Source organism: Colias croceus, chromosome 12 (genome assembly GCF_905220415.1).
Source record: "Colias croceus chromosome 12, ilColCroc2.1".
In the NCBI taxonomy this organism is placed as follows: domain Eukaryota; kingdom Metazoa; phylum Arthropoda; class Insecta; order Lepidoptera; family Pieridae; genus Colias; species Colias croceus.
In genome coordinates this window covers 8,973,552-8,990,979 of record NC_059548.1, presented here as the reverse complement: position 1 = coordinate 8,990,979, position 17,428 = coordinate 8,973,552, and the positions used below count along the sequence as shown (strand labels likewise).

The 17,428-nt window shown below is 31.2% G+C and overlaps 1 protein-coding gene across 2 annotated transcripts in view; it reads right to left on the bottom strand.

Moving 5' to 3' along the window:
* The window catches only part of LOC123696123 (calmodulin-A-like), a 46,173-nt gene extending 29,496 nt beyond the window's left edge, over window positions 1-16,677 (bottom strand). Inside the window, exons 1-2 of one of the 2 annotated variants that reach the window (XM_045642151.1) lie at window positions 16,588-16,677; window positions 3,236-3,277 (exon numbers count right to left, since the gene is read on the bottom strand). In XM_045642151.1, coding sequence (XP_045498107.1) covers window positions 3,236-3,277; window positions 16,588-16,677 — 132 coding nt within the window. The remainder of the gene's footprint in view (window positions 1-3,235; window positions 3,278-16,587) is intronic. The other variant, XM_045642152.1, reaches the window with a different exon arrangement.
* Window positions 16,678-17,428: the final 751 nt, after the last annotated feature.

Genomic DNA, 17,428 nt, shown 5'->3' with positions numbered 1-17,428 from the left:
TGTTTATTGAAACTTTTTTTTTTTTTGAAAAAGTAAAGTTCGCGACTTATATGCTGCAACGCGTTTTTCGGAAGACGAAATGGCTCCTCCAGACTTCCGGTCATGCGGAAACCGGCAGATTTTGTGTTTTTAGTAAGTTTTAGATTATATTCTTCAAAATAAAAATAAAAAAAATCGCGCTCGAGAATGCCGGGTTAACGTTTTTTTTTTACAAGTTCGCGACCCTATAACTCGGCGGCGTCAAGGACTTATGGTCAGATTAATTAAATTTAGTCTTAAAACACTAAAATCAACGCCCAATATCTTAATCTGACGCGCTCGAGTATTTCAGACTATCGATTTTTTTTTACTAATCTGATCGTCTATCCTAGGCGCGCGTCACTACATATAGAGCTAAATAGTGAAAAAGTTTGTTCTATTAGGTCTAAGGTATCTCTCATATCTTAAACTGCCACGCTCGAGTATTGCAGAAAATTCCCCTCTTCGCCTCCCTATCTATTATATAGCAATAAATCATTGTTAGACTGGCTGTTGACTGTTATGTTACGTAGATTTAGTCATTGTTAATTGATGTTATCTTCAGCATCCGGTATTGTACCGGAAATCACGTCATGTGATGGATTTCAGAACTAATTTATGTCTATTCTTTAAGTTAATATATTCAAATAAATAGTATAGCAACTACAAAATATTCATTTTTATATAAGATCCTTTACAGTTATCATCGTGTTAATAATATGATACTCTACAATAGAACCTGTGCACGTTTGTAGAGTTTTAAGAATTTAATCCTTAGTTTCCGACTCTGCCTCTCTTTGATATTAAAAATACATTCTTTAAAATCAGTATTTTAATATCCTCGATTCATTATCATTCTGATTTAAAACCACACATAGGAAAGAACCACAAAGCGAAGTAAAATGAACAAGTAAAATTACCAAAGGCATTCAAAGTAATGCGAAAAACTTTCATTTTAACTTTTTGTACGGTCAGGAGAGCTGAGTGCGGACTCCGTGAAATTCCTGCATTTTCAATTTTACCAACGAACAAAATAACATTACTATATATGGGTATATTATACCATCCATAGTTTTTTAATACCTGGCTGTGTAAAATACCTAGATTAAATGCATGCTTGAAAGTAATGAAGTACTTGAAAATCGACAGCTGATATCTTTATTATAATTCGTGTATATAGGTCTACCAGAATCTGATGGCATATTTATAATTAAGAAATAAAAGATTTTCATATGGCAATGTTATTTGACAACTATCAAATTGGTTGTCAAATTATTTGTCTTCTTTGGAATTAATGAATAATTTTTAGGATTTTGTCTAAAAAATCTTCGAAAATGTCGAAAAAGCCGCTGCGATCACAAGCAGGAGATGTTATTTATAATGTGTATGGAAAAACATTCGATGAAGAAGGGTCAAACACATCACAATTTTCAATTTTGAATATTTTATTAGTAAATTGGACTTACCCGTTTTGATACTTAAAATTAAAAATATTATAAGTAGGTAACTATAATATTGTTTGTTGATTACAACATAATTTTATGAAAACTTATTACAAGAGTTTCCAATACGGCTATTCGTCAAGTCCAAGCTGTCTAAGTCAATTTGATATTGTGTTTATCTGTTAATACTTACGAAAATAAGCATAGTTTTTATTTATTTTATAAAAAAATTATTAGCATTATCTAGTTTTGATCTGCATTATCATTACATGCATATTTTTACATGACATAATGATAATGAATATACAAATATAGGTATGTGTAAATAATATGTAATATGTATTACATAGATAAAAGTAATATGTATATTATACATGTAAGTAGGTACCTACATAATATTAAGTGGATATCTCATTATTAAGTACAGTATTGTGCACTTATGTAATGTGACTAATGATGTTGAGGACAAAATAAAAAATAAGCAGTATCAAGATCGTTCAGTCCATTTTCCCTAGGGTTGCACACTCAAAATTTTGATTTCCCTAATTGCCATCAGATTCTGGTTTACCTATACTAATAATATTGATGTTTGATGATTCTATAAAGGTAATCTATGAAATGTAGATCTAAGTCAATATGTGTTAATTCAATTAACGTTTTAATGAATAGTAATGGGAAGCTAAAAAATGTATATTTGCCACATCTTGGTCAATTTGACAATTCTTCTACAAACCTTGATATAGATCAAACATTTTTTTCGTCATTTCCCTTGGATCTAGATCCACAATAATAGTTTAAAATGATAACGATTTCATAATCTCCTCCATTGTTTAAATGACAGTGAAATATGGCAGTTCACACTTAACTTGAATTGGGGACAAAAGTGGGTTTCTAGGTCACAGGACGTTATATATAATGGACCAACTCCTTCCAACATGTCGAATGGTTTTTATTGATAAAAAATACTGAGTATTCTAAAAAAGGTATTTTTAATGAAAATTAAGTGGTACGTAATGTTTAAATAATCGTATTTGAAAAACTAGAAATTAATAACTCTAGAAACTACATCTATAACGATATTCAATGATGTTTTTGTAATTGTCGTCTGTTCAGAATATGTATACACTTATGGACATAAGATATGTATCTTGATAAATTATTCTTCCTAACTTTTCAATAGATACCCATTTCCCATGTATTATAAGGGATCAATGGACTGTTCAAGGACACGTATGAAGTCCAGATTTATATACATGTTCACCTACATGTTCTCATGTAAATAAATATGGTTTTCTCACACTTAAAAACTAAACCAAAGCTTCTTTCTACATTTAAATGAATTAATTTTGTTGTCATAAGTTAAATGTGAAGAATTTTGCTATACTTGAGAATTTATTAAACTGGAATAGAGTGCAAACTTAACCAATAAGGTATAGAAAACAGCTGAACATCATCATTAATTTTATTTTCTAGTGAATTTTGCTTTCAGCCAGTAGCATTTCATAAATTAAATTGTATTGACGAATTAAGTGTTCCTAAAACTGTCCATGAGTGTATATCTTTCGAGTCGTGTATGACTTACCTTGATCGCAGTCTAATGCGCAGCTAGTGGCAAACTACTGAAAATGCAGATGGTTGACATGACACAAAACATTGACAATGTACCTCCACATTCACATAGCAATACATTGCCAAAAAAAGTAAAATAACAAAATCATCCAAATAGAAAATCATCATGAATGGTCAGGCATGATCAAGCATTACGTTGTCATTACCTGACTTACACTCCTAAAGCTACTGGTGCTAGCGCTCCGGGCCTGCAAGAAGAAATATTGGTCCTATACACCAAGCACACATAGCCTTTGAGAAGACCAAGAAGATTGACGTGCCACGACACTTGATAATAACCTGGTCACAAATCATAAGAGCGTAAATGATAGACAAGTTTGAGTTGGGCAAATCTATTTTATGTAAGCTAAGCCTTTGTTGGATATAAATTCTAAAGAACGTTAAATTGCTTTTAGTTTGTGAATTATAATAAGTATGATTAATAGGTCATATACAATCCAGGAAAAAAAAAGCTTTATCAGCAGATAATGATTAGGCTACTATACTGTGTTTCTCATACTGTGTACTTATATAAATTGGTGTTAACTTGCCACAAGCACTCACAAGAAATTAAATTTTACTTGTGACAGACAATTTGACAAAGGTCTGACAGTTACAACAGACATGGTTGTTGGTGGAATTTAATAATAGGAAGTTCGTACTAAAGATATTTGTGACCATATTACTATCAATATAATATATTGTGCAATAGAGTGCATAACAGTCAAGAAAGAAAGTATTCGTGCAGCATATCGACCTTTTTGGTCCAAAACACATAAAACTGTTTTTTATTATACATACACACATATATTTGGAACTGCATTTAAAACAATCATGCTAGTAATATGACAATACTCATCATTTTTCAGTTTCAATAAATACAAGTCCCAAAACACGATAAATAGTTTTGCAAGCATAACGTAAACAGATATAGAAATATATAAGACATTCATAGATCATATATTAGAGGAAATCTAAATAGAATTTGCAAACGTACTCTTTACAGCTTATGAAAATAATAGGTTCAAATGAAATAGCATTAGCGTTTGTTATTACTTTATTAATGTAAAGAGCACTTAAACCGTTTTGTAGAAGCTGACACGTTGGCATACATTTAGCGAAGTTGTACACTCAATTATGGTTTTTGTAGGAACCATTACAAACAATACAAAAGCAGGTAACACTTAAAGCGTTTGCGTTCAACCAGCGACAGCATATTTACAACACGTACATTAGTGTCCGTAACAATGTTCAATTGATGTCAATGATGTGCAAATGTGAATTGAATTGCCAATTTTGAACAATCGTATTAATAGTTAAAAAAGTGAAGTCCCGTGTCCCCGTAGTGGGTAAGGGGCAGATGCATTATGCATACATCTGTTTCACTGATCGATTTTCTTTAGGGACAAGTAGGTGATCAGCCTTCTGTGTCCTACCAGACCGAGACATTTTGTTTTTTTTCTTCGTCTCCACCGGGAATCGAACCCGGTTCTACGCTCACGCGTTAACCAATGTACCAAGGAGGCGGTCGTATTAACAGTTAGTGAAGTGATTAACTGCTTCGTATTTAAAAAGCAATTTGTATATCCATAAAAATTGTAGTCTCCGGTCGGTAAGCTGTTGTAAAATTTATACACGACTTTGCGACAAATAATACAGGAACAAATCTTGGTTTGAGATCTTATACAACCAAACTAACCCTCCGATATATTTCCGTAGGTTTTCCTGATTCCTATTTTACGATCACTTCTGGGATATTTTTTCCATATATTATATGAAGGACGCTGTCGCCTATAAGGAAGTTGTATAGTCTTCGAAGAATATATGAATTGTTTTCATATCTTTTCCTGGAGAATTTGCTTTCACTTGAGTGGATTTTTATAACCTAAAACAATTTCATAAATGAATTGCACAGAGCTTATTACAGACATTTAAACAAAGTATGCGATATAAGATTGAAGATTATACTCTGGTCGATAAATACGAATGATAACAACATTTTGTAGTTTATTGTTAAATTCTCAGAAAAGCTTCACATAATTTTATCAATAAATTGAATAAATTAAATGCCGACTACATTAACTTAAGGATAATGTGGTTATTGAACAAATTAAAATCAATTTACAAATAAGAAATCTCAAAATTATCTATATAATAACCTAATCCAATTTGTACATACTCGTTTACCTTCTCATTGAATCAAATGCTTTACAAACCCATAGTAAAGAAAAACAGAAAAGTCTTTTCATTACAAATCTTCCTTTATTAATAAGAAAATGTTTTATCAAACATATCGGCCTGCTAGCTAAATAAAAATCTTTAGACGTCGATAAATTGGGATAAAAGGTGAAAGGAAGTCGTGATAAATTATTCATGAAAAGTTATATAAAGGCCTTTTAAAATTTTATTTATTACACCGGCGTTTTAGGGTTATTTAAAATTAGAGATACATAATCTATACTAATATTATAAATGCGAATGTTAACTCTGTCTGTCTGTCACTCAATCACCCCTAAACTACTGAGCCAATTTTCATTCCGGGAAAATTACGCGATCCCGGAAATCCCACGGGAACGGGAACTATGCGGGTTTTTCTTTGACTACGAGGGCGAAGCCGCGGGCGGAAACCTAGTGTGTTAATAAATGGTTGAATTTCGATATTTATTAAGGGAGTATTATTTAAGTTAAAAATTAGTAGCAATAAGTTTTAATTAATTATTAGTATTTTTATGTATGTTTTAATTAGAATTCCCGTTTTTAGCATAAAAGTGAATCCAATTGATATAAACGTTTGGTTGTTAATATGGATCCAATAAATGTACATTTTACTGAAAGAGAATATTAATTACGATCGTTCAATTTATCTTTTTGAGTCAGTTTAATTTAATTTATTTGCTGTAAATGTTATTTATTATTTATTTGGTTTGAAAATATATATATTGGAATATCAATGAGATAATTTCGACTCAAAAATACATGTAGATATGTTTTACAGACTTGTAAATATTTGTAAATAGTAAATCAATGACTTATAACTAACTTTGAACGCATCAATACAATATTAACTTAAAATATAAGATTATTTTGAAATTTATTTATTTATAATACAAAATTTAATCCAAAACTTATCAACCATGTTCGTTTATAAGAGAATTTGATAGTTATTATTTTAAATACTATAGTTTTACCTTATAATGATGAAGAACCCGCTTATATTGTAAAGGTAAATCATGGATCGTGAAGTAGGTTATATTTTTCGGCCAACAATAAGGAAATTACAATAGTACTGGCCGTTCCACGTATTCCTTGCGAACCAATTTCCTCTCTTGGGCCACTTCCGTACTTAGTACAATTATTACGATCTTGAAATAGCTGATTTTTTGGAGGCAGGGTTTTATACTCGAGTTACGATTACGATTTTTAATAAATTGTGTTGTCAATTGTTTATTTTATATTAAAGTAAAGATGTGTTATTTTTTTACGTACTTAGGAAATAACAATGATAATGCCTTTATTAGGAAATAACACAATATCAAACGGCAGTTACTTTCGCATTCCTTTTTTTGTGTTTGATGTTAATATTAAATAGTAACCCTCATCTTTTCGAGAACTGAAGATTTCCAAATCTATGTATTTTGTTTATCTTGGTACATGTTAAACTATTTTCATTTAACTTCAATACAGATAAAAAATCGAACAATAACATAACACGTCACACCGCACCACTGCGTTTACCAATTTCCTGCACGAAGCGGTTCCGGCTGAAGTTCTGATCAGCAATTATAGCCCTTTGTTTACTTTACATTGCGTGTTATTGGTTAAGAAATGTTTTTTCAGTTCCACACAAGCGTATGTAGTGGGAAATGGACGGGTAAAAAATTATGACATGGTTTCAGCTTTTTAATCACTGTGATTGGTGGTTAAACGAAAATGTTTAATTAACGTAAATAAAACATAAAAAAAGACGTGTGGCACTCGGGGACTGCCGCGGTAAAGCTATGCATAGCATGCCTTCAAGCCACACTTCCGTGCCAGTCGGAGTGCGGAGCGTGAGGTTTCTTCGTTACGGAATTTCTGGATTCGGTCCCCGCGCTCATGGCCCGCGATAGAAGCTATGCAATAGCTTAAAAAGTTTGGAAAATCCAAAAGTGCACGCCTCATAATCTCATCCTTTACAATAAAATTGATTATTTATAAAGGTCTATATAATATAAGTATGTAGATACACTTGTTCTCATGTGCCAATGCTCTTGTACTGTCTCAAAACAGTTGGAAAAGTAAAGAAAGCGGTACCGTAATAATTGAGCTATTTTTCTTGTGGCCCCACCTAGATGTGAAACTGCGCAGGTTTAAGGGACTGACTACCAACTTATTTTTTTAAACCTTGGCTTATAGTATAAAGAATCGAGTTTATAATGGTGAATTTTGAGTACACTATAAATATAAAAAAAGTCGATATTTTTTTTGTTTATTTAATAACAATTAAACCACATCGAATTAGACCCTGAAAAATGAAAGGGTTCTATTCCTGAGCATACTCAAGCGTAAGAGAAAAAAAAAGACTCGATTAGTAAAGTATTTCGGTCGCTATCGTGTTAACAAGAAAATCCTCCGCACATACAGACACACGGACGTCCAAGACAGAACTTTTTTTAACTGTTTTTTAACTAGTTCAAATAACAAAAATGACATCAAAAATATCATGAATGTTAAAAATAGTGTTTTTTCTTAATATGTGTGTGTATGTATTATCTTACAAGTGCAATGTAGGATACTTAAAGACATTTTAAGTTTGAAAAATCAGATGTTTTGCGCGAAGTGACAGTAGTACCCACCTCAACGCTTCGCTTATGAGGCGTGCAAAAGTAATGCGAAAGGAACCTATTCTGCTCTTTTTTATATTATCAATGTTTAAGATAAATTTTGTAACTCAAACTCAAACTCAAACTCAAACTCAAACATTCATTTATTCAATTAGACTACTATTTAGTAGCACTTTCGAATCGTCATTACATAATTATTTTAACATTTACCATGTATGTTAATATTATAATTATAATTATTTTGTATGTTAATATTATAACGTAAGCGCTACAATTAGACTATTTATCAATACATTTTGTGATTTAAGTTATAATCTGAATTATGTGAAATATTATCAATATACAGAATGAGGTTATTCAACTGCCTGTACCAAGGGGCGCCTCTCGTCTCCCCCTTCATTTTCCCGGGAGGTGAGAAACATCGGCGTCGAGGATTACATACATACTATTGTAAGCATATTGGGAGTGTGTGTCACATCCTATCAGATAAGTGGTTCACGTCTTTTAAACACCAATGTTCTTACAATTACTTTAACTACCATCCTAAATACGTCCAATATTTTTTACTTCATAATTAATAATGGCTCTTGGTTTTATAAAATTTATTAAAAAGTACGTACGCAATTTTAAACATTCATGCTCAGGTACCTACCTGATTAATATTAGACTATACCGACTCAGGTTTCTTTTTATTATATATATATTTTTTTTATTTTAAAATATTAAGATAATAATTATGTGAACGTGAAATGGCAAACAATAACTTAGTACAGTACCCACGAAGGATCCCATAGAGGCGAGCCGGAAAACAGCCCGACGTCCCTTTCCCGCAGGTCTACAGGATTACCCTACTAAAAAGGTCTCAATGGCTGTTGTAACATTCCTTGTAATTTTATTAATTAAGGGAGTGTTATATTGATATATTTTTATTAAATTCTATTAATTGTATTACATAAAATTTATTTAAGAAAGTATCATCAAAGTCCTTACAACAATAAATAATTAAACGAATATAAATAAAATGTTAATAGATATATATCTAATACAAAAGTCAAAAATGCAATAAATAATTATTTTTCACAAAGAACAAAACCGCCCAAGACATACATAGGTAACCCTTCACCACCTTTTTGAAAGTCGAATGAAAACAAAATTTAAATAAACGATTTTTTAGGAATAGTTATTCCTAATTTATCTTTTAATTACATTTATAACAAAAAAGTAAACAATAGTACCTATCCGTTACATCTACATTATACTCCTAACTCTGGGAAAGGTTTAAGCGTACATGTTTATACTCTCGACATTTAGGATTATACAGATTTAGGCGTTTTCTAACGGTTAACCCTGCAAAGTTTAATTTATTTGTGTAACCGTATTTAACAGTAACTTTTTGCTGGGTGTTAGGTTTCTGTTTTGCTCGCGTACTTATTTGTTTTGAGTTATTTATTGTTTGAGTGAGTTTTGAAAGGTTTAAATTACGTTTTATAAAATACATTGATATGTAAAATTTGAGTATTTATTGGATTGCACCCATTAAGTATTCGTTTACTGTCATTATAAATTATACTTTGCCTATAATTAAAAATTACACGATTATTAAAAAAAAACATATTTTGCTATTGGAAATCCTACAATTGTTACCTAATAAATTTAGTTTTAACAATGCTCAATCCACCAAGAACTAGATTATTAATTACAATAATCAAATTTATGTAATGGGTAATTAATAATTTCCCACAAAACATTTAATTAGCGCACGAAAATACTCAGGTCATGCGATTATTGTTTTCAATTATTGTTGTTATGAAAAGAGTATTTTTTTCTCTAAATATACACTATTATTATTTATTATAAAATAGAGCGTGTGTGCCGACACCTGTAAGAAACTTCTTTGGCAATATTCAAAGATACCAAAATCGTCGCCTCACTCCATGACGTGACGGTATTGCCATGGCGAGAGCTTGAAATTATACTCTCAACGCGCCTATAAAATTTGCACTTTAATAATAGTTGTTATTATAAATCTAATGGTTTATATTCGTTTGTTTTTCTATAATAAATCGTATCAGTTAAACCAACACAACGAACTGTCAAAAGTTATTATGGGATTTCGCTTTGTACGAGGAAATTTTTCCAATTTTCTTTTCGTAGAACGTTCACGATCCAACTTCTTATTTTTTATTTATTAAGATAGATGTTAAGACATGTGTACGGTATGTTATTTTTAACGATATGTTATTTATTTGTTACTTTAATTTTCCCTACAGTATTTATCCTTGCAAAGTCTACGATTTTGACCTTAGATTTTGACTTTGAAAGTTTAGGTTCACACACATTATTCATTTGATTTACAAATTATCCTTTTTTATAGTTATATGCCATACGAATATTATTAAGCTTTAAAATTGAACAGCATACTTCGTAAATTATTATTTTTGTGGGCATCGTAATTCGTACAATATTTTTTTACGATTAAATAATATAAATAACAACACAATATTTGTAACAAACACAACATTTAAAATCAATACGATTATTTACTACTTATCGAATTATAAATCACGCAACTACATAAAACATAACATTCAATTCTCAACTAAATTATTGACCACTAGACTTAAACATAATTGGATTTATATAATATGAATGGAATAGCCTGTAATTCGTGTCAAGATCCCGGTTTAATTGTATCCCTTGTTAGAGTAACATGACCTCGACGTTGGAATCCAATGGACTTATGTTTGCTTTTATACTAATCTGGTACTATTCGTGTTTTCTTGCATTGATATTATTTATTATTTACTAGCTTTATTTTAGCGCTCGCGGCTTCGCCCGCGTTTTACCTAGAGAATACAATCCCGAGCGTGTTTTTCAATCCCGGGATTACGGGATTTTTGATGGGTAATCCAGGGATCCCGGGACTATCCCGGGATCAGCCTTATGTGGGAATTGGGTTCTAATAAAAAAAAATTGAAGTATAGTTTCTCAAAAGATGTTTTTAATGTTGTTAGTTGCAATTATACTAAAATAAAATAAAAAATATACAAATCAAAATCACTATTTAGAATTTCGGAAATAGAATCTTAGAAATATCAAAGCATCCAATTACCCCGCATCAATATTTTGATATGAGGTGATCGGGTGATTCCCCTGTTAGCCCGTCCGCGTCGGGGAGTTACCTTAAGCGAAGGGGAATTACCTTATTAAAAAAAATTCCGAGTGGGAAAGTCCCTTCTAAGGTCTACTATTATTAGGGCCGTACCAGTACAGTCCGTATCCACATCGTACCTTAGGTTTGTTTTTTATCGTTATATCATTTTATGCGTTCGTATCCATAATCTAGGCTAGGTCATAATTAAGGCGCAACGGATCGTAGAATGCAAACTAAAATAGCTGTTTTTATCAACCCCGAAAATACCGGGATTAGCCAAGTACAGTCCCGGGATTTTCGGGATCAGAAAAAGGTCGGGATCCCGGATTCTCTAGTTTTACCGGACATAGAACTATGCGGGTTTTCCATTAAGAAAAACCCGCATAGTTCCCGTTCCCGTGGGATTTCTGGGATAAAACCCATATGTGTTAATTCAAGTTACCCTCTATATGCGTGCTAAATGCCATTGCAATCTGTTCAGTAGTATTTGCGTGAAAGTGTAACAAACACACACATACACATTCACAAACTTTCGCATTTATAATATTAGTAGGATATGAATTAATTTTTCTAGTATTAATAAGACAAAGATTGAAAATTCTTATCTATTATCAAGTCGTTTTAAAGCATTTTTACCGAACAATTATTAATCATAGTGTTGTTTTATAATTACGTTATTGAAAATTAACGGATAACAATTTTCACGACAAAAAGCTCCAATTCCAGTTATTTAAAAAAAACAACAGCAAAATATACATAATATTATTATATTTTAAATATATTTTCTTTACTAAAATCATTCTAAAGGCTTGCCCTTCCAGCTTTTGCACTTAAAGCTTTTACTTCACTTAGTTACTAAAAGTACACAATTTAAAAACCAAATTGTTTAAACGGTAGCTTTGTGTATAAAAACAATATTAAAGCTTAAAACTCATAGTTTCAGAGCGAAAATTAAAGTAGAAAGTAAAAAAAACTCATTAAACACAAAGTCTGTAATGGTTTTAGTCAGCCCACGACCGGATACGGCGGCGCTTGTTCATATAGCGGCCGCTTTTACACCGATGCGTATGAAATTTTTAATTAATTCGGTATCTAGTTATTTGTTGTGTTTTTTATTTGGCAGGGTCACATATATACAATGTTTGTTTGTTAGCATTGTTATTTGTTTAAGTTTATTTTTTTAATTGACAAAGGATATGACTTATTTAGGTTCAACTTTAGTGTTATAAATATATTTTTTACTTTATTATATCATAAAAAAAATAACAAACGTACTACGTTATGTTTTGAACATTGTCTACTTAACATGTAATCTTATATTTAATTTTATTGTATTCTGAATTTGCACTAATAAATCTGACTTACATAGTTCCTCATATTATAGGTACATTTCATGTCTCAAAATATTTATTTATTCTTTTTTGTACATAATATATACCAGAACAATGAGAAAATAAATCAATAATTTAATATAGATCGTAACACGAAAGATCTTTAAAATAATATTCTGTGTCAAAACGAAAGCCCTTTTTGAATTACGGTGTGAGCGACTGCCCATAATCACATAACGTAAGCGACGTGGCTTAATGAGCAATTTCCTTACGAACTTAACTAATGAACTGTTCTAGAAACCTCTTTATATCGTCCACCGTTTTTGTAATTGAAAGGCGATAAATACATTGGAAATTAATATCTATTTATAGGTAAAATATGAATAATAGAATGTGATGAAAAAATTATAATAGAATAATGTCACACCTTTTGGGTTAATCTTAAGAAGGTAATACGTATAAGTTGTTTATGTTTTCTTCCCACAATGGTTATTTTACACAGTTTTTTTTTAGATTAAGCGCCGAATACCTACCTATATTTTTTGTAATACTAGAACTCAAAATAATATACGGTAGGATAGTTTTCTTACTGCATTAATTTTTGCGACTATAATTTTGTAGATATTATAAAATCAGAATAATGAAAAAGTATTTTAAACTAAGAAGAAGACAAGAATAAATGTATTGTATTATTTTAAAACTCTTTACCTCCTCTAACTCTATTGTTAAAGAATAAAATTGTTCTATTATTGTTTAATTGAACTTTTAAAACCTGAATGCAGTAACAGCTGGACTCAATCAAGTCTAGACATTCTTGAATTAAAAATGTTACACTCAGAGCGTTAAAGTTTTATTGTCGCATCGATTTTACCTATAAGTTTTTAGTTCGAATTTACTGCTTATTAGTTAAACTTAGATTAACGAACAAATTCCGAGTACCACTTAAAATTATAAGGAGTATTAAGACAAATTCACACACTATAATAATTGAAATTCCTATATCTATAGTGTGTTAAAGCTCTGCGCCATCATTTAAAATAATTTACTATACATAAGGACATTTATTAGGATAAAATAAATGAACAAATTCGAGTAATATGTAAAATAATCAGGTTTATTAAGGCAAATTTAGAAACTATTTAAAATTCCTCTATATCTATAGTCTGTTAAAGCTCTGTGCAATCATTTTATAGAAATGTTCAAAATCTCATTAGGTTAGTTTAAACAAGATATTTAGACGCTACAAAAACTGAAATTCCGGTTCATAAAGTCCGTTAAGCTCTGTGCAATCATATAGAAAAAAAACGGTCCAAATATTTGAAATAATATTTTAATAAACCCATTAACAATAACATTCATTTCATTATAATTTTCACATTCATTAGGATTAGTGTCAATTAATCATGAGGATTATCATTAGATTTAACGATAATTATAATTAAAATTTCCTATTAATTTCTTCTAATGATGCTGAACATAAATTCCCGAAAGTATAGTGTAAAGTGAAGTCCCATGTCTCCTAGTGGGGTAAGGGGCAGATGCATTATACATCTGTTTCACTGATCGATTTTCATTAGGGACAAGTAGGTGATCAGCCTTCTGTGTCCTGCCAGACCGAGACATTTTTTTTTCTTCGTCTCCACCGGGAATCGAAGCAAGGACCCCTCGGTGTTACGCTCACACATCAGCCACTGTACCAAGGAGGTACCCGAAAGTATAATTTTTATTTTTATTTTAAACACCAATTACCACTTTTCACACATTGGCATATTATAACCAGTGAAGAGAGGAATTAAAGATTTAAGACACAATTTTCATTTAGTAAATTATTAATTTATAGTGTAATTCATAATTCATAATTATTTATTTACATTAAACATGGTATTTTTAGATGATACATTTTTACATAAAGTAGGTACAACATGTTTAGCCGTCATTAAAAAACAGCATGCAAATTTTATAATTGTATATAAAACAATGAGTCCAATTAAATTATCAATGTAAATTACAAAAAATATTACTGTAGGATTCAAATAGAGATTATATGTTAACCTCCTGAGACCCAGGATTTTTTTTTCTTTCTTTTTTAATAAAAATTAGCTGTATCTGTTCTAATGCAATTATAGATATTCAAAAAAATGGTAAAAAAAATCTTTCGTGGAAAACTTGGATTTTCTTTATGTCATATATATATTACAAGGGGTCCCAGTTCCAAGTGTAATGAGTTTATGAAAATGAAGAAAAACTACATGTGTTTTTAGTTATTATATATTTTTAAACTTGAATCTAAATATTTATTATTCTATCCATTGTTCTGTGTCTATTTTTTGTACCTTGGTTCAAAGATAGGTATTTTTAAGGGTAAGAAACGACCAGTTCAAGTATTTTGCACCGGCGCGGCGGTGTATTTATATTGTCACGTCCACCCCTAGGTCTTATTTCTTATCCATCCTCTCGGTCAGCCTCCTCTAATGCTTGCTCCACGTGATGTGCGTCCCCAAGATGGTCTGCCAACAACTGAAGACGACATACATAGTAACGATTCTGTCTGACATGACTCATACTCAGTGGACGAATGGAAGAAGAATCATTTTCTGGTATTTGGGCGGCTTCATCGGTATCATTTGGGGGATTATCTTCATCTCAAACATTTATTTATTCAATTAGACTTCATCTAAAAGCACTTTTAAATCTTCATAACAGTATTAACATTTACCACCGATTCGGAAAGCAGTATCTATGGAGAAGAACCGGCAAGAAACTCCATAGGTCTATCATATAGGTCAATATTTGACTCATCCAGGTGTTGGTAGATCTCAGTATCTTATAATCCTTGAAAATTATAATAAAATCTGTAACATAAACTAAAGAATGTCATATAGGTAATACATGGGGCCGTAGTAACCAATGCCATTTTGGCAAGAATTGAGACCAAATGTCTTACCAGTATGACATAAAAGAAAACATTTATATTTTTCACAAGTTTTAGATTTATCTTACAAAATAACTATTGCGGTTGCAGAAATAATATCTATTATCATTAGATATACAAAGATATACTGAAATATACTAATGGTTCCACTAGAAATGTAAGATTACTGACCACGTGTTTGCCGTCGCACAGCCACCGTCAACTTCCAAATGAGAATACTTCAAATCAGTGTCACTTATAAAACCAAAAACCGTTTAGTATAGCGGATGACATACCACTACATCGATTTGAGGTATTATTCTCGCATATACGCAAAAGATGGCGTTGAAATATTTTTTTATTGTTTATGTAATATATATATGACCGCAGGCCCCAGGAGGTTAAGCATTATACCTGGCGCGGCCTAAGATGATCCCTATGACAGTTCGTCTTAGTGATTGCTCGTATGATGGATCGTGTCGATACTTTACTATTTTATAGGCAAAGGCGTGGTTTGCATTCAGCCACCTCGGTAAACATGTTTTTACAAATATTATAAAATGAATTTTTAACGTCTATTATGTAAACGAAACGGTAAGTACTTAAAACGAAAGTTTTCCAAAACATAAAAATACACCTTATCATTTTCTCGTAATTTTTAACCCATTTAACACAGTGTATATTATTTTATCATGAAAATGGAATCCCCCATTTAATTTTTCTAAAAAACTTATATTATCATAGGTAAGTAAATTAAAGCGAACGGTAATTATTAATTAAGTATGCTGCGATCTTCTGTTCCATTCAATAGTGAATGAACTATAGCTTAAGTATGGAAAAAATGTGAACTCGTTTCCATTATCGAAATTTGTTTATCGATACTTTCCGCACTAGTCGATAAATGCCAACGATGTAAGTTTTGAAGGACGTAAACGTAAAGTCAGATTGATATAATTTCTCGTAAATGATAAGAATTGTTATAATTCCAACGGAATATCATTGTAATAGGATAAAGCTACGTAAAAATTAATAAATGCCATTTTTAGACGCCTCCAATACGTTTCTAATTTAATGGTGACGCCATTACAAGTTTGTCTCTTGAGAATAACTGTCAGTGTCATAGGGATCATCTTAGGCCGCGCCGGGTATAGTATTAATTTCAAATATATAAAAATCGTCATTCGCTATAGCACTTCTATTACCACCTAATTTTTCACAATCCCAAAAATAATCACAAATTCATAACTTTTTGACACACAAAAATATTACCTAAGTATATGGAATCTGTTTATAATAATACCTTGCTTCTATTCCTTGGATCTCTGAAATCTTCCTTAGATGCCTTCCGCCGCTTGTCTTTCAAGATCATACGAGCTGCTGCGAACGCCATTTTGTTTACACACACACACACAACACTATATATATATACGTATCACAGACGAGTTTGAATTGACTAACAATTGATTTATTTACTTCGTTGTTGCGGTTCTATAACTATACTTTTACGATGGTTCGACGTATTGTTGTTTGTTTGTTTTAGAGATTTTATTGTTTTCTGGTGTGTCTGTGGAAAAATGTTTGTTAATTAATAGTGATGGAGATATCATGTGAAGCGTGCAATTAATTACAATAATGGCTTGCTGTTTTTGCTTGATTGCTTGATTTTATTTGGATTGTTAGTAATTCGGTTAATTGAAACAATCAGCTCATTTTAACTGAAATCTATACTAATATTATAAAGCTGAAGAGTTTGTTTGTTTGAACGCGCTAATCTCGGGAACTACTGGTCCGATTTGAAAAATTATTTCAGTGTTAGATAGCCCATTTATCGAGGAAGGTTATAAGCTATATATCATCATGCTACGACCAACAGGAGTGGAGCCACGGGGGTGAAACCGCGCGGAGCAGCTAGTATTAAATACATATGTATTTACAGTTTATATAAACTACCTTTATCTAATTCCTAGCTAGAGAAAGTATGACATCAAATATGAATGTCGTTTTGAAATTAAAAGTTTATCATAATATTACTATTAAATAGAACACAGATGTTTTCAATGCTTTTCAAAGAATGTCCTGGCAAAAGAGGAACAAAAACCCTCCACAAAATGGAGAAAACATTAAACTTGTGCCTCATTGAC